The sequence below is a fragment of the Hylaeus volcanicus genome, chromosome 3 (genome assembly GCF_026283585.1).
Source record: "Hylaeus volcanicus isolate JK05 chromosome 3, UHH_iyHylVolc1.0_haploid, whole genome shotgun sequence".
Classification (NCBI taxonomy): Eukaryota; Metazoa; Arthropoda; class Insecta; order Hymenoptera; family Colletidae; genus Hylaeus; species Hylaeus volcanicus.
The window spans coordinates 11,660,483-11,687,347 of record NC_071978.1 but is presented as its reverse complement, the minus strand read 5'-3'; the positions used below and the strand labels follow the sequence as shown (position 1 = coordinate 11,687,347).

Genomic DNA, 26,865 nt, shown 5'->3' with positions numbered 1-26,865 from the left:
GAATTACCATATCGAGTTACGTCCCGTAATATTTACACGACACTTACCAGCAAGAGTTACAACATCGATGATATAATCGGTGTAAATCAAGCCGTGTAAACTTAGTCGATGTCGAAAACCATCGACGAAGTTACCTGATATAGACTTTCAAATTTCCCGCGCGCGCCATATCCCAGTGTCTCGTCGATACGCGCGCAGATTCGTACGAGCGATCACAGATCGCGTCGGCCAATCGTAGCATCGCGATATCAGCCCTACTCGTGTTTAATGCTAACTAGCATTCAAGGGATCACGTTCAACGCGAAATATCATAACCCTCTACAACCCTAGATGACCATGGCGTAATGCACCCATAAATAACTCAGCAAGTTAACCCTTCGGACCGTCACGAGATCATTTTGACTTCGTTGCGATTAAGAACCTTAATAATACGTATCTTATCGTTCTTTCGCTCCAGTTGGATGAAGCATGAAGAGTTAAATCTGAGCTACGAGTCCTGAAGTGGTAGCTTGAGCTCGACGTAACGAGTAGCGGAGTTGAGACCAGACGATTAGACTATCGCCTAGACCTATATCACTCCTAGGGTTGTGCGATAGCCTTCCAAACAATTACCACCATGGAACGAGGGATACGTTTCTGGGTTAACTGAACCCAGAACAGCAGCAAGGATTACTCAGGGAAGCCATCAACAACAAATGTAGGTCTCGGTGGAGAAAGGAAGGTGACCAACCGCTAGAGATATCCCTGGCTATTGTTTGGCTCAACGAACACGACCACTCTTAGTTTGAACGATAGCACGACATAGTCGTTGGATACGCTTCCGTGAGTAGGATCCCTATAATCGTGGCACTCCCGTGAAAGGACCGTTGGCTCCGAGAAGAATCTAACGGGCCTGTATAATGCCTAAATGCACGAAACCCAGCCCCTGAGGCTTCAGTCCCGCTCCCCCCATGAAATATTTATCGGTTAATCGATCATCGACTCTGTGGAAGCATGACAAGAATCAACGTCGAACCGAGGTCGGGATCTTATTTAACTTGCTGAGCTACTCTTTCAAAACCCGATGTCGTCACCATCGTGCGTCGGGACGTCAAAAGAACAATATGGCCATTACGTCCTTTACAATAGAATTTCTTACATTGGGAAAGCTTCTTTCCATAAAAATTCATCTTCGTAGATAGCTTTCCGTGCGAGTCAAAAATAATTTGGGTTATAGAGGCATTCGCTGGTCTTTAATGAGCATGGACACCTTGGCATGGGTGTTCTTGAACCTAGAACTCTCATAATGCAGTAGGAGATCGTGGTGTACTAGTTTCAGTGGATACTCTGGGGAATCCCAAACTATTCCTCAGCCTTCCTCAAAACTTTGAGGGAGTCTTTTGAAGATTTTCCTTAGGAAAAACAACTTTGAGCGTGATACCCTTGAGCACCAGTGGGAGTCATGCGTTTCTGGCTGTGAACTGACTTCGAGCACATTCGATGGAACAGAAATAGCGACTCAGAGAAACTGGAGCCAATACACGGTACCATTCTAGACATTACTGAGCCTTAAACCTTGGCTGAGTTCCAAAAATTCCTATCCATCTCGAAGCGGTGGTCTCAGCCTCCCAAAGTGAGCAGACGTCAACAGTAGGCATCCGTACTCTCATGGGAAACCTATTTAGCGGTTCATCCCCTACAAAGTAATCGCTTCACCGCTGGTAACTGACTTAACCAAGTCGCCATGTTTGTTCCTCCGACTGTACCGTCTCCAATCTCGCTAATTCCACTCCTGGATCCTTCCTCGGTCAACAGATCCACCTCGACGAGTCGCAGTGCGTCGCGAGCATCGCGAATCGTGCTCCAGCGTCGGATATGTCGATATTTCGATGAACGTTTGGGCTTTCAGCTCCGGCGATGTTGTACGGTACCGTGCGAACGTTGGTAATACGTAACAGGTGGAGTCCATCGCGTAAGTGGGGTTCACGCGACAAGATTCTCGCGTCATATCGGTAGTAGCGTGTGGTTGTCGTTAATATCGAGCAACGGCCGCTGATTCCCAGCGACGTTCTGCCGTTCCGACTGGCCGATGTCCTGAAAGCTCCTGTAGGAGGGCCGGCGCGGTAGTTGTTATCGCCTGGACGAACGGAAGTCTGCACTAGGCTATGCGAGTGTGACCACTCCTTCGGGCTCAGGTGACCAGCAGTTGTCCGACAGCCAGCAGCCCACCACCACGGTGATGAAACCGATCAGCAGCGCTAGGAAGATATACACCTCCGCGTTTCCTAAAGAATCTGCACGGGCGATAGGTGGTTTTTGGCTAACTTCAGCTCCCTGGATCGTGGAACGATTAATCATGCATTCGTGCGCAGAGAGATATTATAGATAGACCAGAGGAAGATGTTGGCTTGTTAATGGATATGTCCTAGCTTTAAAAAGAGAAAGAAAACTGTACCTTATTCATCTCTGTGCTTTTATTACAGTGAATGTGAAATATATGTATAATAAAGAATAGATGGTTCGATTTAAAAATTATACGTGAACAATTATTTTCACCGTGTGTATCCTATTATACTATATTTATATTTATAATCGTTCAGAGTATAATTAGTGTATTTTCTGTTATAGAAGACATCCTGTATAGCTTCCCTACTATTTCTCTACTATTCAAAGTAACCCAATAAAAGTACGGTACCACGGTTTTCTTTCTCTTTTTAGCTGCAGTACGACTCCCCTACCTATAATATCTCTATGTTCGTGCGTCGCATGCTAGGGAATCCTTGGCTAAAATTGATGGGGAATCATCGTCCAAGTGTTCCAGTGGGATTTCGTTCAGGTTGATGCGTCTTGTGCGATTTTTCTGCGTAATGTCGTGCATTCGCTGACATAACAGATGCAAGCATGGTATGTGATTCATTCGGTGAATGGGAGAGAGACATTGTCCTAGTGTTTGAAAGGGATTCTGTTTCGTTTGATACTTCTTGCATGATTCTTTTGTGCATGGCCCTTTGATGAGCTGTACTCTCCTCGAGTGGAAAAAGATTATTGTCACCGTGTTTGCAGGTGGATGTCGACAGTAGGGTTTGTCGAGTATATGCTTGAAGGAAACTTCTGCTTGTTAGATGCATTGTGAGGATAACGATGCTGATATTGATATTTATTTCTGAATGCTTGAAATGGTTTTATGCGTAATGTAGAGTGGACAATGTCTCTCGTAGAGAAGTGGTGTCGTATCAAGCGTGATTATAACGAAGGAAGCAAGCAGAAATAAATGTAAAGCAAGTGAAAATACGAATGAAACATTTCTGAGGACGTTCTTATGAGATTTCTCTTTTCGAAGTGGCAATAAAAAGTGTATACATTCGGCAGACGTCTGCCACGTTTCGTGTTCGAGGACAGAGGGAATTCGAAGTAATGAAATACAGTATTCACCGTAGAATCTAGGATTGCACTGATCTACTCTCGAATTTGAAAGTTAAATCGGAATCTCGACGCAGAGGCTGCGCGAGCAAAGAGACGCGTCACTGTTCACTCGTTTCATGAATTTTTCACGTCTTTCTTTCTATCATATTCAATTTACGGTCAAGTTGAAACTAATTCGATGCGAAAAGCTGAACCGAGGGGCTGAGCATTCGATTCAATTCCCATAGCAATTATTATTGATAAAGAAGATAAAGCGATACGACGATGTTACGTTGAAATAGTAAAACATCGGAATAGAGCTCCTTTATTCGTTCAAGTTTTTCTCATTTCGGCACCAACGCTTCTCGCAATACCATGCAAAACTCTTTTCTTCGAAAGTAGATCATCCGCGGGGATAGTTTACGTGTCGCTTTTACAATATAAGACTCTCACTCGCAGCTGTTTCTAAAGTAAAGCCATAAACCTGGGAACTTTCCAACGCGACACGTTGTGAAACTGCTTTGGCTGATAGCTTGAAAATTCAACGCGAGGGAGCATTGGGAGCCCCCTCGAAAAAATTGACTGTCAATCCTCTGTTGAATCAATAATAATCGTGAAAAATCACCCCTAGAAATGCTTACAGGGATAAACATAGGTACATTAAATGGATATTTATTAAGAAATAAACAATGCATGCTTTCGATAGTTGGAAATATTAGGTGAATCGGAAAATAAAGTCGAAATATTAACGCTCTGTCGCTGACACGCTTTTGTGGCATAATTTATTCACAACAGATTAAAAAATTTAAATGATGTGTAACCATTGGCAGGGCATTAATATATCATAACGAATCACGCAAACTGTCTCGTGAAATTACTACTTGGGTATTCCCCATGTCATCACTAACACTAGATACTTCCTCCAACCTCACAGGATCCTAAAAAACATCTCATGCAATAATCAAGCTTCTACTCTACTCATACTTCGAGAAAATATTGTCAAGTAGAAATAACTTTTTACTCAACACGTTAACTGCCGATTGGTAACTGGTACAAAATGGCAATAACTCAATGAACATGGGAAACTTGCGTGACAGTCAACGTATCAATCACCATGCCAGTGCTGAACAGCTTAACCCTTTTCACTCGAGGCCTTTTTTTCTGGTATCTACCAGCAACTCGACATGTTTCTTAGCATTCCATTGCCATGAATTCTAAGCTATCTAGATTTGAGAATAAGGTCACTTTTTCCTCGTCGACAATCATTTTATTGACACTTTAAGCTCCAAAGAAATTAAACCTAAAGAAACATTATGTATCGTAGATTTGCTGCGTGAAACCTACTGGTGACTGAGAGTCACCTCTCGAGTGCAAAGGGTTATAATAAGTACACGAAATGACGTTGTAAGGTCACGTGATCGCGGAGAAGAACTAATGGCAGGAATGGGACTTCCCCGTGGCCACGTCTCCCCACGGCATTAACGATAAGACATGCACCAACATAAAAGGATGACGGACACCGACAAAGCCACGACATGGACGTCTCAAGAACGATAAGGAATTGATAATTTACCTAGAGGTCCCTTCGACTTCCAAAGTCCTTTGATAAGGGTGGGGTCGCCGCGGCGCCAGTCGCGCCACCCTCGGCCCCGACGAGCCGGTCCAGCGGACCGACCTGTGCCACCACCGGCGGCACCGCCACCGGCTCCACCGCCGGTAGTTCCTCCAGTAACACCGAGACCGACACCAACTGTACCGGCGGCGCCGATGCCAGAGCCAGAGGCACCGCCGCCAGCAGCGCCGAGGGTGCTGCTTGCACCACTGCCAGCTATGCCACCGCCGGGGCCTGGGGTGCTCGGCGAGCCAGCCTGCGGCTGTCCATGGCCCCCCGCCCCGCCACCGCCCTGTGGCAACGGCAATCCCGCCGCTTTTTATTTTAATCCAAGGCAGCGTGAAAAAGCAACATACACCGATCAAATTATTATTTGGCGGACGATTCTACAGTCACGGTGAAAGATTTTGATCCCCCGAGGTCATCCCATGGATAGTTTAAAGAAAAAAAAAAAAAAAATCGAAATGTCCTCTATCATTTTGCAATGCGTCGCTTCGTTACCGAGATATGAGCAGGTAAAGTTTTCAGGTGTGATCCTTGGCGCGCGCCATTTTGTATAGCGCGGAGCTGCGCTGAAGCCCCTGCGCGGGTGTTTATGCGTGGGAGAAACTTTACGTTAGTATAACTCGGTAACGAGGGGTCCGATTGGAAAGTGGTAAAAGAGTTTTTGATTTGTGTTGGTATGAAGAATTGATGTGTAAGTAAATTTCACACATCTGGTACAATTTGTGTGATAATAGAATGTATATTGGAGACCTTGAGTGGGCAGAATCTTCGTCCCTAACTATAGTATATTTCGTGATCTTCAGTTTCGTGGTATATTGTGACATCATAGAGCAACAAGGGCTGAGGTTAAAAGGGGTCGATGATGAATGTTTATACAATTAACGATTTGGTACTGCGTGTTTTGATTTTTGGATTCAAAATCACTAACAATTGTTTCACTTTTTGCCTTAACTACTAATATAATCCAAACGAATTGTTTAACAATTTTTAAAAATCTTCAAGTAACTTTGTAACACAGTCACCGCGTATCCTTAAGTGTATACACGTTTCTCGGTCTTGCTGGCGGGGAAAACAATTTATGGATGGGACAGTGCTTCTTTAATCACTGCAAAAGCAGTTGATTTATTTCTGGTAAACTTATTCGATCAAGAAAAATTACTTTTCGAGCGTACTTTAAATTTCTCTGCGAAAGGAATATTATACTCGATTTATTTTGCTAATCAACGCGATTTGTGAATAAATTTACCGGATTTTAAATCTTTCAGTGCCAGTTTATTTGCATGCGGAGCCGCTAATAAGATAAAAAACTATTTTGCAGTGTTATAGATATGAAATTAATTTCACCCGAAACTTTGCACATGTCACTGAAATTTTCACAGCACCTTTAATGTTACCTGTTGGTGGTCACACAAAAGCATTAATTTTATGATACCAGAATGGTATATAATGGAGAAAGAAAACTGAGTCTGTAACACCTGGCATTTCTCTACTGAATTTCGTAATAAATCCAACATAATTTCACGATAAAAATAAAATTCTCAAGCTCTGCTATTGACAAATTAATAGCATCACAGACAAGAGTGTTATCGCGTAATTCATTCAATTTATTTGGATAATGTAACAAAAGCAAATTAAAACCAAACAAGTGCTTTCCTTATTTTTAATTTGAATACTTCAAGCAATTATTTTCTATTACGAACAATTTCAATTTCATTTTTCCCCTGAATTTAGCTTATAAATTTTTACTGTTACTACAGTTTCTGAAAGGCTGCGACTTTCTTATTGCGTGGTCGAAGCGAGACCAGTATACGCAATTGATCCCAGAGGAACAAACTTTGACTTCTATGGGGCTGACTTAATGAAATTTTTTTTTTCTTAAGTGAAAACTCCTCCCAAGTAGAATACTTTGTAGAGCGTGGTATATTCCAAAGGAAATGTATTTTTGGTATTACTTGAAAAATAAATTACTGAAATTGGTGCTCGAAGTGAACGAGAAATTCATTCGTAATCGACTAGGAGCGGTTTTGATACTCTATCGCACGAGAAGGAAAGCAATCAATGCGAGCAAAGTGTTACATTTAACCAAATATCTATCGTAAAAATTAATTACAAAAAATTAAAAAAATTATAAGTAGACAGAAATAAATCGGAAACGAATTAAGTAAATATTACGAAATTAGACTTGAATAGTAATATAAATAAAAAAATAAAAAATTGAGGAAAATAATGTAGATACAGATAATACAATATTATGGTACATACAGGGTGAAGCGCTTAAAACAAGCCATCGAAGTAACCTCTTTACTTTTGGAGACAGAAAAATATGCTTCAAGCAGACCTTGTTTCTATTTATTATTTAATGTTCAAATCAAATTGATTAAAAAAAGCTTTATTATAGCCGCCTGAAATATTTTTTGGAAAGTAAAGAGGTTACCATTAACGTAAATACAGCATGATTGCTAATGGGTGCTAATATGTCTTCCGCACCTAAGGTAAATTAACGATTGTACTAATTAAAATAATTGGAATAAAGGAAAACGAGGGTCCTTTTTGGTTCACCTCGGGAAGACATAAGTCAATTCGGACTGATATTTGTTTTGTGGCGTTTTAAGCATGATGTTTCAATTTTTGAACGGATGGTAGTAAACTTAAATCGAAGAAAACTTACCGCATAAGGAGAGGAGTAAAATACTAGCAAGGAAGATCCACCCCATAACGTCAACAACAGGTCGTTTCGGCGAGGGTCATGTTCTGCCGCACTATCGTCCCTTCTGTCTGCTGGTTGTGCTCGATGGCGACGATTTAATCATTAGTATGGAAATTCCTGTAATGCAGAAACGCCCGCGTCAGTGAACTCGATCGATTGCAAATCAGATTAATTAATAGCTACGGAGGAGAATCAACGCTTCTGATGGTTGAACAAAACCCAATTATCTTTGAAAAGTTACACAAAATTAACAAGCAAATAACTTCAATTTTCAAAGTTCTATAAATAGTTCGCTAATTTTTAAATCGTGCATAAATGGTTTATAATATTTTATGAATAATTAAGTAATTTATATTCACATTATACACAAGTTAAATCATAACTAGTTTCTACATGAATTTAAATTTGTAATGTAGTATCATTTAGGATTTAGATCAATGTTTCTCAGACTTTAATTTCTCAAATTTTTATTCGAAAACAAAGTAAAGAATGTTTTAATAGTATTCAATAGAAGAAATTAGTATATTATTAAATAGTATTAAATAAATTCCAAAAAGGGATCATATTTATCTTTCTGATGAAAATGTTTAAAATGAAACACATGAAACTACTTGATCATCATGTTTTGAAAACTGAAATACACATTTGTTAGAATCAGAGTAATATTATTTCTGTTATTTACTGACTACACTACACCAATAATTCTAAACGGTCTGTAGAGAGTCAAAGTCTGAGAAGCACTGGTGTAAATGATTGGAATGAAAGAATCTCTTTGATTGAAATACGTGGGATCGATCGATCGCAACGCCACCCGGTCGAGCGGCTGAATCAGTAACTGTCAGTAACCTTCTGTACGCGTGTCGTGACAACTGTTGTCAACTATGTTTGTTTAATAGCCATGGCCAGATATTAGCGCGAAAGTGAATTATAGTCGCAATAATGTTGTATTAATAGTGCAAATGTGACAAATATTCATGATGTGAAGTTCCTAGGATATCAATCAAGAATAATGGAACAAGTTTTCGCAACTGCTAGTAAACTGTCAGAAGTAATACTGGAAATGCAGAAATGCTTACAATGTACAATTTGGTGAGTTTAAGACTTGTCTATCATAACTTATGACGTACATCGGTAGAACGTAAATTTAGATATTATTATTCATTATGCATTATGATATTAGATGACAACGCATAGCGGTTTTGCGATTATCGTCGTAAGATAGGTTATGTTTCATTCTGTTTACTTTCATGTTTTGAACATTTTTGAGTGAATGTATGATGAAATAATTGTATCAATTTGTGTAATTGATTGTATGAATTGTTTCCTTAGATTTGGCTCTAAATTACACATTATTATGCTTTAAATTTTATGGTAATATGAATTAGTGTTTGAGTATGCTATTTAACTATATATATTATCGTTTGCATTTGATTTATGTAATAGTTCATGGTCTTTCCTTATCATCTGTATTTGTAGCATGCATATTATTTCCATGCATGTAGTAATAATAATTACTACATGCGAATGAAATCCATAGCATAGATAATATTCCTATATCTAACATTTTTACTTCTGTTAGATATTCTGTTAGAATAACAGTAATGTCTTACCGCTAATACAAAGTATTAAAATCATTTAACTTAGGTACTGTTATCAAAGATACTTCAAAATTTATTAACAATTTTGTTGCTATAAGAAAACAAGCCTTGTTCGCCTCTGGGATTATACTTGTAGCAGTTACGCCAGAATGATTAAAAACAGATGGATCACAAGAAATATTACTTATCAATAAATAATAGTATAATATATAAAATGCGTTTATTCTTCCCCATATTTATTTCAAATAAATTACTATGTATATCTAATATTATTTGATTACATTGCAAATTACACGAAACTCTCTTGTAATATTATTGAATTTTCTTTTGCTTGTTTTATGAATTGTATTGTCAATACTACCGATTCTTCTTCGACAATATTTATTGTTTGTAATCGAAAAAAAAAAATAATTTTTATAATCTATTTATGTTTCAGTTTGTGCACTATATCCGAGCCTATAAAAACTCGTTGCGGACACCGATTTTGTCACAAATGCATCCAAAAGGTATTGGAAAGTAAAAATGCATGCTGTCCACTGTGTAACACTAATCTTCCGCGGCGTAGTGTTTCCAAGGACGAGGCCATGGAATTATACATCGATAAATTGGAAAAATTGAAAGAAGCTATTCAAATGGACTCGGGTATCGACAGTGAGTACCATCGATTCCTATTATTTAAACACAATACAAACCGAGATACGAAATATAAAGCATAATTTTTTACGAAAAAAAAATTAAAAATTAAATATTCATTTAAAGGTCGAACTAAAAAATTATTGAAGATATTTTTGATTATTCATTAAAATTAGCACAGCTGTAGTATGACCCATGTACCGAGTCATCGATCGCAATTATATGAAATAAATTATTTCTTTTAATTAGTAGTTTACGTACAGTAGACAGTAAGCATTATTCCTGAGGAAGGAAAGTGATCTTAAGCAACCAGAATTTTGTTCAACTGTCTGATTAACGGATAGTCCACTCTGATTTTTAAATAAAAAAAATGTTTAAGCCACTCAATTTTTTTCAAGCTGCTATTTGAAAAAAAAAAATAACTTCAAACATGTTTCCGGAGTGACTCTTTATTTTGTATTCTATACGTGCGATAACGATAAAATTTCAAACGTGCATGACTCACAACAGCTTCTCGCGTTTTACAATCACACGCACACATAATATCTATGCGTACTCGATACACGTACGCGTGAAAATAAATATCATAGCCTCGGTGATGTTCTTCGTTCGTTGTTAAAAAAAACAAGAAGCTTAAATTACGGCGCTGTACCCGACACGATATCATGTTCGCTGAGGTCAGCTATCCGTTTTTCAGAGCACAGTGAGCTCTTAAAAAATTTATGTCGGTGTGTTGTTTGGGATCACGCTGCCTCCTACAGGTATCCAAAACTTCAACGTTTTACGAGGTCTCGACGTTCACGTGTGTCGTTTCCGCGGTTGAAATTCTTTCGTTGGATATTTAGCAAGTCCTTCGTTTAAAATTTTAAACATTTAGGAATGCTCAAGCTTCGAACACCCGGCATTATCATCACGGAAATCTCCGTTGCGCTCAGTGACACCACAAAATAAATTATTTGATCAGTGGAGGCTCTGTGATGTTGTTTGTTAATAACAAAATCAGTCGGTAGATGCTTAATTTTCCAGTTTCAATTGCAATCATGTGTGCCTTCGTTCAAAATAAAATCAGATATATTCTATATGTGTTTGGAATACCCTCCATAATTGAAATATTTAATTTTTTATTTTGAATTGGTTACTACTCTTACTTAGTACCAAGTTACTCCTTGATCTTTCAGGTTTAATTATAATCATGTTATAATTCACAATTATAATTCATCTAAAATATGAAGATCAGATATGATTCACATAATTTATAAAACCTTTTATGATAAAAATATTTATATTTTCCCTTTTCATACATGAATGTATCCAATATTCACTTAAAATTGCCTTCACAGCATTCCAAACGACGGCTTCTCACTCCAACCCCATTTTCCACCCTATCTACCCTCAAAACAAATTCCCCAGACCCAATTATCGCCACTTCCAGCAATGCAATATGCGTGTTCTAGTATCATTGGGCACCTCAAAGCCCAGAAACACGCGTGAGAGCTGCTCATCGGACGGCACGGAGTACCACAGATTAGAAAAGGACGAAACCATTGGGCCAAGCTGTTCGCACGTGAACGCGACACCATCCAAGAAACTACGCGGTCCTCGATCGAAAAATGTCACACAGGCGCATAAGAAGATATCCACGCGCGGCAAGAGTAAAAAGGAGAGCGTCTCGGGCAGCGACATAACGCGATATCTGAACAAGTACGCTCTGTCTGGCATCGAGCTCCTGCCACCTGACGAATCTAGTTGCCAAGGCGATAACTCGATGGATAGCAAGGTACAGTGTTGGCTGGAAACTTTGCCAAAGAACGAAGCGTTGGAGGATCCAAACAAAACCGCGCCGATGGAGCCCTCTGCATTCAATCTTGACGAGACTACGGCGTTCTCTGTTTCTCAGGCTTACGAGAACGTCACGGGTGATAGAAACCAAGCTACCACAAGCAAAGTATATTCTAGGAGCGATAACGACGAGATACTTGGGTGTCGTTCCGCGGGAAAACGATTATCGATAGAATCGTTGCACGACGAGAATCAACAGACGGAGATGATCGAAGTCACTCGTGGATCATCACAACCAGGCTCCAAATTAAGCAAGTCTAAAGATCGCCAAGTGGATTTGGACACGAAGAACCAAAGGCCGGGTGCGTCCAGCACGATGAAATCTATTGACAATAACGAGAGGTCCACCGACGTTCTCAGAACGTCACCCTGCAACATGCTTCCCACTATGAAACAGAACTGGTCCTCCGTCGCTAAATTCGGCAAGGAACTCCGGGCCAAGAAGAAGAAAAAAAGATCTCTGAACGTGAGCGTGGAGAACTCGAGAACCAGGCGGTCTCACAGCGAAATTGAAAAGGAGGAAGTCGAGTCGGGAGCGATTAAGGCCACCGGAGACAAAAAAAGGAAAAACAGAGCTAATCCATCGGAAAGCATCGCGAATGACCATGTCGAAGAGACACTGCCAAATATCCAGAGCGACAAGGAGCAGATCCTGGAACGAAATCTCGAGGAGACACCTGTGAAAGGGAAACGAGACGGATCGTTGTCTGAAAGAACTCCCACGAAGCAGTCCATCGAGGAGCAGCTAAGTAATAGTCAGATGAAGGACATTTACGCCATCATCGGCTTCTCCAGGACTAACAAAGTCGAAATCCTGCTGGATAACGACGAGAGGAGCGAAGAGGCTCTGCCTCTGAAGAAAAGGAACCTCTCATACAGAACACCCACTCGAGATCGATTCAAGAGGTCTTCGGAAGCGACTCCAACGAAAAGAGCAAACGAAGGGTCTTCTGGTAAGGCTAACGCTAAATCGACCTCGTCCAGCCCGGATTTGTTGTGCGGGAGTAGCTTCGCGTTGGGAGAGGAGCTAATCGAACAAACACCTAATCGCAGCAGGTTGTCCTTGAAGCGAGCCACCAATCCCAAGACGAACGAATCCCCCAAGTTTAACGACGCTTCACGACTGATCACGGTAAAACGTGACTTGAACCATGAAATGGACCAGGACTCGAAGGACTCTGCTGGCGAGAACAAGACTAGATTAACCTTCGAGGTTAAAGCTAAATCGGATGGTGGTAATCGACAGGAGAGGAGAGGCTTCCTAGATCAGAGGTCTGTTGACTCCAGGTATTCCACGAGTTCCAACGAAAACAGAAGCAACAAGGAAGGCGAGCGGAGCAAACGTTTCGTCGCGTTCAAGAAGCTGGGCAAAGTTTTCAAACATCGTAAAAAGCCCGCCACTTTCTTGTACCTGGGCTCGACCAGACCTAAACCATCGCAGAGTCGCGGTTATTCGGATGTTAGGCAAGAAATAAGCGACACGCCAGAGTTGCAAGTCTTGAGTACTACGAACTTTATTTCTGAAAACAAGTTTGGGAATGATACGCGAGTTACGGTTAACGAGGCACCTCAGAATGAAGAAAAAAGCAAGACAACAGATGTTAGAGAAAAACCGGAGGTGTTGGAAGTACCAAAGGAATCTTGTAAGTCTGTCAAACCTGGAGCATCAACGGATGCAGTGCGACCTACTCAACGTATTAATGTATATAATGACGCTCCTATAGCAACCACTTCAGCCATCAGCGAAAGTCAGTTTCCAGAATCGAACGACGTGCTCTTCGTGTCTATAGACGACGAAGATAAATCTAGTTATCCAAAGTCCCCCGTTCCTACGACAACCGCGCCTAAAAACCCCATAAAACTGCTGTCACCCGAGAAGGACTCTCAGCTCAAGTTCCTCACCTTAACACCGTCCTCGGCAGAGAGTCTGAGAATCGCAAAGGGCAAACTCGACGCTATCAAAGACACCAAGTTGAAAAAGAGCATCTCCGTAAAGGGCGCCCATTCCAGGGCCCTCATACGCAGATCCCAGCAAGCCTTTGAAACTTCGAAGCCCGATTCGCCTTCCACGCCCGATAGGAAGAGGAAGAGGTCCGGTAATCGCGATCAACTCGGACCAACCAAGAGGAAATCGATGGATGAAGATTCCCTGCAAGACAGCGACTCCTCTTCCTCAAAAGGTTTCTCCTCCCAAACAACTTACAAAATCTCCACGAAGGGAATTGTGGCAAACAAAAAGAATCCTTCAGCGAAAAATACAGCGTCTAGTTCCGCTAAAAATATGGAGACAGTGCTGCTGCTGAGTTCTGACTCGGACACTGATTGCAAAGGGGTGAAAGGGAAGGAGGAGAACAGGATCTTCAGGAGGATCGTGCCATTGGCCAGTTCGGACACGGACTCCCCCGAGTTTGGATGCTTGAACGCCGTAGACGACGCTAACGATCAGGTCGCGGCGTCTCCGACGTCCAAGCGGAAACGAGCGCCGTCGCCAGACTCCGAGTGCGACGCGGAGGTGGACGTGATCGTGCGTAATTGGTCCAGCGCCGTGAATCAGGACAGGAGTGTAAAGAAAGGGAAAGTGGAACAAACACGCGATCCGTACGCTTTCGCGTCTAGCGATGAGAACAAAGACTCCCTGAAATCGCATTCTTCCATGGAAATTCCCAAGGCGGTTTACAAGGTCTCTCACATGCAGTACAGGCAGCCTTCTGTGATCAACATAAGGTCTAGCTCGGACCGTTCGAGCTTTGGCGCTGAGAAACAAGGACCTCCTTTGAACAAGGATGGTTTTGAGTCTAACGATTCTCCGGACTTTGGCTCTATAGTGGACAGAATCAGGGACATACAGAAGAGTCTGACGTATACCAAGGATTTCAACGAGCAGGACAACTTCGACGAAGTTATGGCCAACGTCGACACGGACGCGTTGATCGATGAATATTCGGAAAGCAAACAACACGGGAAATCGTTGGTACTCAGGTCGTCGATCAAGGACGACGCCACTTCTCATAAATTCAGCGGTTCCGACAAAGAGAACAAATACAAAGACATCGACCAGTTGTGCGAAAGTTTCAGCGACAGTGACAAAACTCTGATCCCGGAATACGCGAACGTCGATCGGAGTTCGAAGAGGATTTCATTGCAGGGTGACGAATCGCAGGGGAGGAAAAACATTTGGGACGCGTTGGCGAATAATCCAATGTCCTGCGACAATGATAAAGCGAACGGAGACATGGACGGGAATACGACGTCGAAGGAAACGTGCTACGAGCAAGATTCTCTTATGGACATCACACAACATTATTTGCAAATTAAGCAATTCGAGGAGGATCTGTTCGGAAAATCTGCGAGCTCTAATGGAGTGGCTGATAAGAAGAGGGAGAACGCTGGGGAACGAACACCAGGAAAGGTAAGGAATGCAGCCGTAAGGTGCTTCAGTCTGATTAAAACGGTTAGGAGGTCTTTTGCTTGCGCTGATTTCGTGTGCAGGTTATTTGAATTCGTTGATGAAGGTTCAATTTGGAATATACACCGCTGGGCACAAGTATGTGAACTCCATTAATGAATATCATCTTGCCATAAACGTTCTTCAGACGGTGGATATTTTTCTCGAATTTATAGTTTCTCTATTATACTTACTATACCACTCAAAACTTAAATATTGTACGATGTAGTATTATTAAATGTTAATAAATATACATTTAAAATAGAATGCATAAGTAACAAATTTTATAGTAATAATTTAAGGTGTATTATTCATTCGAGATAGAAAGTGTTCACATACTTATGGACAAGGGTTTATATAATCAGCCATGTACGAAGATTTCATCTTGGTTGAAAATGGATTCTATGGGAAAATTCCACTGTTCTTCAGCTCGAACAAAAAGTCGTCTGGCCGAACTTCAAACCGCGCGCGTATTGAAGTCTAGAAAATTTCAAGGTCTGTAATGCTCGCAGAAATTTTTGATTTAATGCTCGATATCCCCTTCTTTTAGTAGATGGGTAGAGCTTTGACTTTCAGTCTTTGTGCGGAATCACTGCTACCCACATGACATTACAGTTGGCAAAGTATCGACTACTGCGGTCGCTTCTAGTCTGCGATTCGCAGTTTCGGGTCGCATACGAGCTATTCATGCGAACATCGTGCGGTAGTTTCTAAATCGTCGGCTTTATCTAAGCAATAATCACGTCCAGTGTAGCCTAACTTCGACGAGGAACTCCCTCTTGCATCGTTCTCGTTGTATTTATATTATAATATACAGTATTATGTTATAAACTTTTTCAATCGCATTACAAGCGAGGCCAAGTAGCCTCTGTCAATAAAAAAAACTTTCCCAAGTTCTTCATTATCTTATGAGAAATTATATCTGCTATTTACTGTGCAATTTCATTTGGTAAACTTGAAGTGTCCTCGACGCAAAAATGCCAACACGAAATGTCTTCTTGGAAAACAAACAGCTTCAGCTTGGAACATCTATTTCCATCTCCAAAACAAAGAGAGTCCTCCAGCTGACCTTTTGTATGACCTTGAAATTTTCTTGACGTCCGAACCTAGTAGTCTTTTTCCATAAAATTCTGACCATTAACCTCCAAATGATCAATTTCGTTCAATTAATTCACCTCAAATATATTCCACAATAAATTCAATAAAAACTTCCCGTTTCCCAACGACTTCCCTGACGCGCATTTGCCATCCAACCCTCATAGCATTTATTGTTCGACACTGCAATCTACTTATGAGGTAAACAAGACTCCTTGTTCGCCATTATAAAAGACACTCTACTCTGAAATATCCAGGGCGGCGAACACTCGGGCGAGGAAGACGACATTGTCGAGAACACTCCTGAAGTGAAGGCGAAAAGGTAAGTAACGCAAGACTTTTCTCATTTCTTCGCACCACCTACGTCATTCTCGAGCGTAGCGTAATTATCCATTCAATTCACGAGATTGCACGCGAGCGTGGACACGTATTCCGCGTTACGCTAACTGCCGTGCAGGGTGTCCCATTTCAATTAGTTTCCCTCGAATAACCATCAATGGAACCGACACATATTTCGGACATAGTAACGTAACTTCAACCGCAGTAAACGAATAGCTTTTTTAATTGACAGATGTGTAAGAGAGATATAAAAGTCATCATTTTTTTTTCTTTGGAGTAATTACACGTGAAATGTATGATATCGTGGAGAAATCACAATTAAGTTGATAGTATTTCATAGATTAACGGGTTATAACGAATTTAATTCATTGAAGATTTTTCTAATCCTCAACTTCCTCAGTTATACTCAACTCCATCCAACTTCCTGTAATTACAAGTCCATATATTTTCATAATAATATATTCTCACCAACGCAGTGATATAAAGGACTCAAATACATATGCTGACCTTCAAATTCCCTCAAATAATAAAAATCCATACAAAATTGCAACCCACCAAAGAAGAAACTCTTTCCTTAAACGCATCAATCTCGAAGAGTACTAATGAAGAGTTCCGAGCTCCAACACGAAGAACCATCCCCTCCCCTCCCGCAGTTGCAGCGTAAATTTTGCTTACACCTCGTGCTAAATCCCATCGCAAATCCCCCTAATGCCTCACCTCGTCGGAATTAACGCTTCCCTTTCGCCGTCTACCATCCTACAAAAGACACACGCTTGCTCATGATTCTTAACAACGCTTGCAGCGTCCAAGAGACTAGCTCGTCGACGAAGGGTAGTTCACTGGCGTCTTCGCTGTCAAGAAAAGAAGCCAAACAATTCAAGACCCCGTCATCAGTCGCCGAAAGAAGTTCCAGCGATGCCACGCCACTCTGCAAAAGGAGGATTCCACTTTACGAGAGCACACCGAAAGCACAGATCACTCCGAAGAACAAATTCCAACAGAAGCTATGTAATAAGGAACCAAAGCCTGCCACGAGTACTTTCAACGACAAATACACGAGGAACGTGTCGAGCAATAACATGCAAAGCCTCTCCAGACAAAAGTTGTGCTTCGTTTGCAGTGGTCTGGAATCATCTCGGATCGAGCTCGTGCGGAAGCTCGCGAGCATGGTGAACGCGCGATATGTGACTCAATTCAACCCCGATGTGACCCACGTTATCGTGAAAACGAACAAGGAAAACAACGGGGCGAATAAGACCCTCAAGTACTTGCAAGGAATCGCTCACAGGAAGTGGATAGTCGGGGACCAGTGGGTGGTCGACTCGCTCAACGAGAAGAAATTAATAAACGAGGAGCGCTACGAAGCGGTGGACAACGGAACGCTCGAGGCAGGTCCTCGAAAATCGCGTTTAAGGGAGAAGGATTTGTTCGAGGGGTTCGTCTTTCTGTGCATCGGACCGTATTCAGACGTCTCCGTCGAGCAATATCAGGTAGAGTTTAAGAATATTTTTCCGCCATTTCGGAGGACGAAACGATTCTTTTGTGGAGTGCAAGGTTTTGGGCTGGTCCATTGAGCACTTAATATCTTCTGTTCGACTGGTACTACAGAAGAAATGTATTGGCAAAGACGGATGAAGTCTGAGGAGCGACAAGTTTAAATTGTATTATTCGTTTAATCGTGATTTGGAAGCTACAGTAGTGCCAGTTTCTTTATGTAATTCTTGTCAATATGTATTCTTTTGTTACTTTGGCCTAATGGAAAATATTAAGGTTCCTGTTTCAAGTAAATTACGTTTTATCTCGAATTGTAGCAGGTGAAATGTCTGTTTTCGCGAAGAAATACTTCACAATTAACCTGATAAGCTAAACCTGATCTTTCGTAGGTTTTAATGAATTTAATTAAATGTATTATTCAACAGAATTAAGTCTTTTCCTCGAAGGCTTTTCTAATCCTCACCTTCCTCGGTCATTATTCCTGAGTTCTTTCAACTTCTCCAGCATGGAACACAAGACCATGCTGTAAAGATGGGTGGGAATCTTTTTATTAACCAAAGTGGACTGTTTCTACCTCAAGGGAAAAAGAAACGTTGAAGTTAAGTCTGCCGCGAAGAAATTCGCGGAAAGCAAATGGTACCTATTATTTACTCACGCGTGTGTGCGTTACAGATCTATTCCCAAGCAGACATTTCGCATGTTACAAGCCAAAAAGTCGGGCAGTCTCTAATGAAACTCTGCTCCCCGTATGTATTACCAGTCCAAGGAAAGCATTTATTTACGTTTTCCTACTATCCAATCTTGCTATGCTATTTACAGTTGAATCCTTGCCAAGTTCCGCGGCTTAAGAATACGTTCTCTTTCAGGAGTTGCTACGTGCTACTGGTGCCACTGTGGTCAGGTCGTTGGATGCCCTAGCCGCTGAAAAGAGGAAGCTGAAAATCATAGTGATCCAAGCTGACGTTTACAGCTATGAAATTATCGGTGAGCTTATTATTTCTGCCACCGTTATTCTCGGCGAATTCTCGAATGATTATCCTTATTTGAATTTGGATAAACATCTGCAGACTTAAGTTATACCTAGGAAAAATTATATAAAATGTTTTAAAGTAATGATAAATATAATCATCAATTTGGTTTATTAGAATGGTACAAGAAGGCTCGTGCTGTGCCAGTCGTCCACGAGTGGGTAGTGGAATGTATTAGTCAGTACAAACTGATATCGCTGTATCCTTATCTGCAAGAGTTGAGTCAACAAGATGTTCTAGCCCTTGGTTATCCAGAGTTTCTCGTCGAAGTTGACCCTGACACGCAGTCCGACGCTGAGGACGAAAGCACACACGAGACGACGACGTAACTTGCTCCTTCAACGTAATTATAAGCCAATAATTTTTTTTTTTTTATATACTCCTTACTAAATTCTCAGTTTTCTCGTGGATTACATTGATCAATGGACCAAATGTATTTATAATTTAATTCAGAATATGTACGTCTGTCTCGTTTCGTGTTTATTTAACTTTCGTAACAGAGAGTATATTTGTTACTGCAGAGAATATTTTTTTATATAATCTGAATGAAGTATTTGTACATACATACATGTTTATTTCTCTAGATTTAATATCGTTTACACGTTCTTCGTAAACGCTGATTCCTGCAGAGTGACTTATGTGATTTGGGTCGTGTAGATACATTGTGTGATCACGATGAGTGAGAACGATTATTTTGTAGATTTAGACATTGATAAGATTCGTTTGTTTCCTACACGGCCCGCAAGTTTTGAAGACAATCGATCACTTTGTTAGAATCACCTTGTACACACAAGGCCTACTGTAATTCCTGTCACGACTGAAGAAGATAATTATACAAAAAAAGGCTCTGAAAGTATTAATTTCAAATTTTATAGTTTCTTTTCTCCTGTTTATGAGCATGGATCGAATTACAAAAGTCGCGATCTTGTAATGGATTGTGAACCTACAGCTGTCTTCGAAACCCAACTTTTCTTTCTTATACTAACGAAGCACGGCATTCCGGTATCCGGTTCGAAACTTTCTTTATCAATTTTCAATTAATCTGCAAATAGGGGAGGCCCAATTTTCAGTCGCGCCGTGAATTACAGAACGTCTTCGTGGTTCTCAGTTATCACGTAACGTTAAGCCCCGCAGTTTGGTATTCCATTCCATCTCGTTTCGAGAGTGCAGCCTGGATTACCATTTGAATTTTTTAATTGCAATAAACACGTGGAACGCGGCGAGATACGGTATGTAGGACGAGAAAGTACTTACACCGTGCAATATCATCATCATGGGTGGGATCAGAGGCTGCGTGTTGCAGGGTACATTGAGGACGCTCACGTATTCACCGAGACACACGAACAATATTGATTTGCCCGGGACCACCTGTAGCCAACTCTCGTTCCCCCCCTCGCGCGCCACACACCAGCGGTTATGAATCTCTTCCAATTGCGAGCAAGTGAGGAGAAATAATCACTGTCTAGCCTTCCGCGTATTCCAAAAGTGCCTTTACCTTAAGTACAAGTTATCAGTCCGTTACACTTGTTATAGTCTCGACGCTTCCTTAGAATGTTTACGATTGTTTAACGAGGCGCTCGAACGCATACGGAAGTTTGTTACGTTACTCGAGCAAGTGGTAATTATTTTCTGTAAATCTGTGTAATAAAACATTTGTAAAGAAGTAACTCTTGAGTTCCTCGACCTTTCATCCAAGAACCTTGACCTCGCACATCTTGAATTTATGTTGTAATTCATTATTAATATTTATATTGTTAATCATGGACCATCTTTGAGTGGTCGTCGATTTCGCGTGACAGTAAAAATCTTAGTCGATGAATATGAGACGTCGTCACGCTGAAGTTCGAGCTTATAGTTCTCCAATTCTCAAGTGTGACGTTGTAGAGGAGTTCCTCGAGACGTGTATGCGTACTCCAGACTTCGGCCAGTCGTTAAAGAAACAGTTTGTCCTCGAAAGTTGTTCTTTGCAAAAGAAATGAAGTCAGCGAGTTCGTAGGAAGCTCAGTGCAACGAAGCTTGTTGAACGAATTATTTACTGTATCGAGGGTTCCCTATTCAGTCTCCCTCGCTTACAGCCGTCGATGTTTGCGCATCGCTCGCAATTGTGCACAGTATCGGAGGTCCCCATTGTACGCTCCTATGGCAATGTGTGCGAGTCATGCATTTATATTCCACGGAGTGCAATCTTGATACATCTGTAAGTGTCAGCAGTTCCGTCTTTTAAAGTGCGAAGTTATGGAGTCCCAAAGGAAATTCTATCGACAGCTGTTTCACGTCTAACGTGATTCCACTCGTTCTGACGCGTCTAATTAAATCTGCGCCATTCTTCTAAATTAGAGCCTCTGTATTACTGGAGACTTTGCAGTAACATTTAACAAAAGCAAGATTTACTTGCTTTATATTTGATTTATAATCACTTGGTATTTGTAATTAAAGGAGGCAGAAGCACGCTAATTTATCGAATTAATTTTCTATTGAAATAATTGTCCTCAAAAGTTAGAGTAAAAGCATTGTTAATAGCTAGATAACTTCAGGAAGCCATTTGAAATTTAAATTTACCAAATTTGGTAATTTTAACGGTTGAATACAAAATCATACATACACGAGAAACTTTTAATTTTCAAAAGATTTTGAAATATTTTCCTTGCCTCCTCTTTTATCAAAGTAAAAGTACATTATACGATGTAGGAGTCACAGAACTTTTAATTCCGGTAAGTGTCATAGTTAAACACCAGCCACGCTGTCTAGAATGAATTTTTATGCGCGAAGAAGGATTATCCGCGATCAGTATTCAGTCACGTGCGCCGCGATGACATACGATACATGGATTTAAGTTGATTGGTGTGAATCGCAGTCCGGTCAATTAGACTCGAATGTGCATTAGCGTTTAACGTCATCGCGGATGAGCACGGCAAAACAATAATCACAATTAACGAGACACGAAACGTTGGGCGAGTTTCCATGATTATTCGATAGCGGATAAACGCGCTCGACACGTTTCCCTGCCGAAGGGTTGAAGTGGAGAAAATACGCTCGCTCTATGCTGATGCGAATAGGGGCAATTAACGGGCCGAGTGCAAAATCGTGTAAGCGATCCTTGAATAAATAGCGGGGCCGAATTTTCCGAGACTTCTGTTACGATCTACGGGACTAGTTACTCCCTAGGTGCATGAAAAAAGATTGTAGATGGTATTTTACTCTACTGGGTGTTTCAATTTAATTTAATTAATTTCAGTTTACTGATTGAAATTATTCATCAGACCATCATTCAGTTGCGCGTAATTTTCAATGTATCGAGACAATTTTTTTTAGTTTGTAAATAATTATCTGTACCTTAGGAGAAAATTGATGCAAAATTAACGAAGTAATGCACACTTTAAAGAGAGCAAAATTTTGTACGCGTAGTGTATATTATTTAATAAAATCAAGTATTCATTCCACCTCGAAATCTCTCCGCGCAGGCCCACCCGTTAGATTTTCACCCTGATAACTCCAATTTCGAGCACTTCAAGCGCACGGGTTACAAATTCACGGATGGGGTTCCCGTCAACAGTAACGAAGATAACGACCGTGAACGCAGGTTGCGGTGTATCGCGGTATGTGCGGGTGGTATCGATTCCAAGAATAAATAATCGACAATCTCGTTTAGCTCGCCGCAATTCACTCGAATAATCTGGAACGGCTGGGTACTGAATGTGATATAAGGAGCAACGGTGAACCGCCGCCAATGTAAGTTTCATAACTGCGCCCGCGGTCGCCTAACCGTTGTGTTATAGATCCTCCAATCGGGAAATCCGCCTGTAAATTACGCCTCGACGAGATTATGGTTACGAGACGGCCATTATGCTCGTCGTGTCGTCCCGGACGCATCGCTTCAAGGAACTGAGCGTTTTACTGAACGGATTACAATTCCCTCCAGAAACGGAAGAGATCTTTTTCTTCTCGTTGACAGGGACGGGAATCTAGAAGAGCTTTTTGAGGGTGAGGAAGAAGGAGGGGGCTGTCAAAAAGTAGTTACGAGATTAGAGATTTCTATAAGTTGAGAAAATAATTCCTAGTAATAATAGAACTGAAATAGTAACGTTATCGTGATTAACACGTTGGCTGCCAGACAGAAACTCGTGGAAATTTTGTCTCGAGACTGTTGAAGATTGGATAATTTAACATTTGTCGTAGTATTTAATTTGCTAATCTCGACAAAAATTCACAAATCCTATCAAACTTTATTTTCATTATCGCCTCACCCTTGGAATTAATTTTTGTAATTCTTTAACCTCTTCACGTCCTTGGCCACATATGTGGTTAAGAAAAATGAGATTAAAGAAAAGTACTGTCGTCCACTTCTAGATTAGGTCGACCAACGTGTTAAAGAATAAATAAATCATTTCTTTTTATTAATTAGAGGAGATATTAACCCCTGTTGTGCCCTTCCTTAAACATTGTCCCTAAAACTGTTTCATTTTCTTCCTCATATTTATACACACAAGCTCTCCCTAATATTTTTTATTACTTTAGGATTAGGATCTAAAGAATTTATCTCTTCGTTGAGACGAGCATTCATCTTGCGCGTCTCTTCCATCATATTCTTAATGGCACGCTTCTCGCGTGCTTTTGAAAAAGATGCGACGTGTACCTGATAAAGTATTCCTTCGAGTCCTTTTGGTCCACGTTTGAATGATACACGCCTCTGCGCCTCTTTCGAGTAACGAGATCGTACTAAATTACAGGAGGTGACTTTAATCCATTGAAACCAGTTCAATTTAGAGTTTCGTTTCGTTGAAAAGTCTCTGCAGCCTTATTTATTTTCAAGAGAATCTCCCGTTACGCGACACGGTATGTATTTTATGAGCAGATCGGTTGAAGAACAGGGAACTTGACGAAATTCCAGTCGCTGATAGTGCTCGCAAGAAGAGAAAGACTTAAGTATTGTTTATCTTTTGGTTAACATGAAACGTGCTATAATGACTGTGTTATTCTCAATATTGCAACAATATTGAGGCAGACAAAGGTATCATGATATTAAAAACTATTATATCGTTATACAGGGTGCCCCAGCATCGGTGGTACAACCGAGGTGGGGGTGATTCTACATAAAAAAAAAACAAATTGAAAATAAAGAATAAAATTTGCTCATTTGAGGTTTCGTTCTCGAGAAAATCGGTTTTGAATATTCAGCGAGTACGCGTACACGTAACTATGACTTAGATGGATGGATCCCGATACAAGTCATATGCATGTTTATACATATGACACTTATAAGTAGTACTCATATCATTAGTATCAAGATGATGTGCTGTATTACTCATTTCTGTCATTAGAGCGAATTTAAAATCTGTATCGAGATCCATCTATCTAGGTCATAGTTAAATGTACCCGTACTCGCTTAATATTCAAAATCGATTTTCTAGAAAACAAAACGTCAAATGAAAAAATTTTATTCCTTATTGTCGATTTGTTTTTGATGTAGAATCAACTCCTTCTCGGTTGTACCACCGATGCTGGGACACCCTGTATGTTGTGTTCCTGTAGTTGAAACAACGTCGTAGCAACATTGCTGCAACATAGAGGTAACCCAGCTTACACGTCCCGCGCACATATTTTTTTTCCCCTCCAAATCGATTCGAACCCACAACGTTTGACTCGTCCTGCCAGTGATTAAAACTGACAACCTCGAATAAACGTCATCACGTCATGACACTGCGAAAATGCAGATCCCGTGAATCGCGTGGGGGCATTAATTGGCAGATGTTGCGACAGAGTAATCCACCGTCACGGATTACCGTTTCGTTTTTATTGCTGGCTGTTCGTTAACAGATCGCTCGCGTGCTGTTCAGCCGGACGAGTGGCCGTTTCCGGAGACTTCATTTGCTTGGTCGAGGCCGTTAATTGCGAGCTTACAAAACCCCGCCGTTAATCACCGCGTTACTTCTAACCCCGTTAACCACGATTACCATAACCGTTCGTTATTTTCGGGCCAATTTTCAAGGCATTAGTTAACCGCCCCGCTAAAGGAAACGACCATTACCGTCGTAAACGTAAACGGCCAATTTTATTGGCAGCCCGTAAATTTGATTCGTATCGCGTTTATCGCGAAATAAACCCGACCGCCGCTATTGTTAGCGTTACGAATGGTAAGAGCCTCGCGCGGTAGACATTTTTCGGTTTTATAATTAATGAATAGAACATTGAGGGCAGGGCGACTTATCGAGAATATATCGAGTCGAAAAAGTCCATGGGACTCTAGAATTTTTTAATAAATTTGTTTCAATAATACAATGTACTTGCTGAACATTGATTTGTAGTAAGTCATGGTATTTAACCCTAAAGTTTTTCTCTGAATAAAATAAACCCTTATCGATATATTTCTTTCTTTATACAGTGCTTGGATATTTTTAGAATTAAATACTAAGTGCTTTAAATAATAAGAGCTTTTCCCTGCATCGTGACCTGCAAAAACATTTCCTTTCTGATACGACACCGGCGTCTCTTTCACAGATCCCTGTTCTCTGCGCAGTTACCCACACACAGAGAATAATTTCATTTCAGGATTAATAATTTCATCCTCAAAGATCTCTGAAGTAAAATACTCCACCATTTTCGACGAAAGACTTTTCAGACAGTCGACATTCAAGATTCCTCGAGACTTCCGAGACATTCGAGTTTCAAGATTTTTCAAGACCTTTCGCGGGATACAGAAAGTTTCGAAACTTGTTAAGGCTTTCAAGAGAGTCGAAGGCCTCAATTAGCTTTCGACGTACATACTTGGAAAGCCTCGAAAATTACTCGTTGCTATTCTAGAAATATTTTTATAATTCCTATCAAACTTTATAATTCAACTCTACCCGTATATTGAGGTGGCAAATTACTTAAAATAGACACTGTCAGTAGCCTCCCCGTTTATATGAATTAATATTTCCCCGGATAGATGAAGTGAACCCCGAATAGACGAATGGTCTTCGATGATGACCATTTTTAAATATATTTTAACAAAAGAATATATATGTCTCAATTTCAATACTTGTTCCATAAAATACCGTTTGTTTTTTACTAAAATATGTATTTAAATCTTAAACAACAATTGTGGAATTTTGCCCATGACAACTACACAAACTCCCCTAACTTCTTGAGGAACACCGTAGCTTTAGTTTCTGACTTTTTTTACATATTATCACATGAAAATAATAATTACAAGCGTAAACAAATATTTATAATAAAATTTACCAATGACAGAAACAACAACGATGTCAAGAGATTGATAGGTGCCACAGGTAAATATTAACTCGAATTTTTGTTTATTCCTGATAAAGTTCTCCTTCAAGAGCCTAAATATCGAACTCAGTTGAAAGATATTGTCTAATGTCCCATCTTCGAAGAAACGAACCTGAAGACATTCGATTGCAACGATTGAAGTTGGACGCACTGTACGTGGCTCCCCGCGATACGTACAAGTAAACGTCATTCGCGCAACTCCACTGTTTTCGCGTTCATCGTTCGCCGGTGCGTTCTTTTGAAAAGACTGTCGATAGAACGAACGTCGATGAAGCATCGCCGCGAATTTGCGCGTGGCGCAGTTAACTGGATCGACTAAACCAGCGAGTCGCGAGCATCGACCGCCTGTTTTATTATCTCGTTTCAATTAATTTAGAGCAACGCTCGGGTGCACGCATCGCGGGGGAAAAAATCGCGCG

The 26,865-nt window shown here is 40.7% G+C and overlaps 2 protein-coding genes across 9 annotated transcripts in view; one reads left to right on the top strand and one right to left on the bottom strand.

Annotated features, from left to right (window-relative positions):
- Positions 1 to 6: 6 nt before the first annotated feature.
- LOC128874141 (uncharacterized) overlaps positions 7 to 26,865 on the bottom strand; it is a 109,121-nt gene continuing 82,262 nt past the window's right edge. For 5 of the 7 annotated variants that reach the window (XM_054118524.1, XM_054118520.1, XM_054118521.1 and 2 more), the window contains 3 exons: positions 7,668 to 7,823; positions 4,955 to 5,308; positions 7 to 2,273 (listed from right to left, as the gene is read on the bottom strand). In XM_054118524.1, the coding sequence (XP_053974499.1) occupies positions 2,143 to 2,273; positions 4,955 to 5,308; positions 7,668 to 7,713 (531 nt within the window). In that variant the 5' untranslated portion in view covers positions 7,714 to 7,823 and the 3' untranslated portion in view covers positions 7 to 2,142. Of the gene's footprint in view, positions 2,274 to 4,954; positions 5,309 to 7,667; positions 7,824 to 8,317; positions 8,371 to 18,931; positions 19,037 to 26,865 lie in introns of those variants that run through there. The other 2 variants (XM_054118523.1, XM_054118525.1) reach the window with 2 other exon arrangements.
- Positions 8,559 to 20,843, top strand: LOC128874134 (breast cancer type 1 susceptibility protein homolog). Of its 2 annotated transcripts, XM_054118498.1 has the most exons (8): positions 8,748 to 8,795; positions 9,741 to 9,810; positions 9,870 to 9,955; positions 11,392 to 15,185; positions 16,574 to 16,638; positions 17,458 to 18,145; positions 19,016 to 19,133; positions 19,295 to 20,843. In XM_054118498.1, the coding sequence occupies exons 3-8, from the start codon at positions 9,889 to 9,891 to the stop codon at positions 19,504 to 19,506; spliced, it is 4,944 nt and encodes a 1,647-aa protein (XP_053974473.1). In that variant the 5' UTR covers positions 8,748 to 8,795; positions 9,741 to 9,810; positions 9,870 to 9,888; the 3' UTR covers positions 19,507 to 20,843. The 2 variants fall into 2 exon arrangements, with proteins under 2 accessions (XP_053974472.1, XP_053974473.1); XM_054118497.1 differs by having other exon boundaries at positions 8,559 to 8,795; positions 9,741 to 9,955.

Bases quoted from the DNA above. Each gene is read 5' to 3' on its own strand.
- LOC128874134 (XM_054118497.1), top strand. From the start codon at position 8,716: ATGGAACAAGTTTTCGCAACTGCTAGTAAACTGTCAGAAGTAATACTG. The intron at 16,639-17,457 runs GTAAGTAACGCA...CAACGCTTGCAG, and splicing joins CCTGAAGTGAAGGCGAAAAG to CGTCCAAGAGACTAGCTCGT. The intron at 18,146-19,015 runs GTAGAGTTTAAG...GTTCTCTTTCAG, and splicing joins TCTCCGTCGAGCAATATCAG to GAGTTGCTACGTGCTACTGG.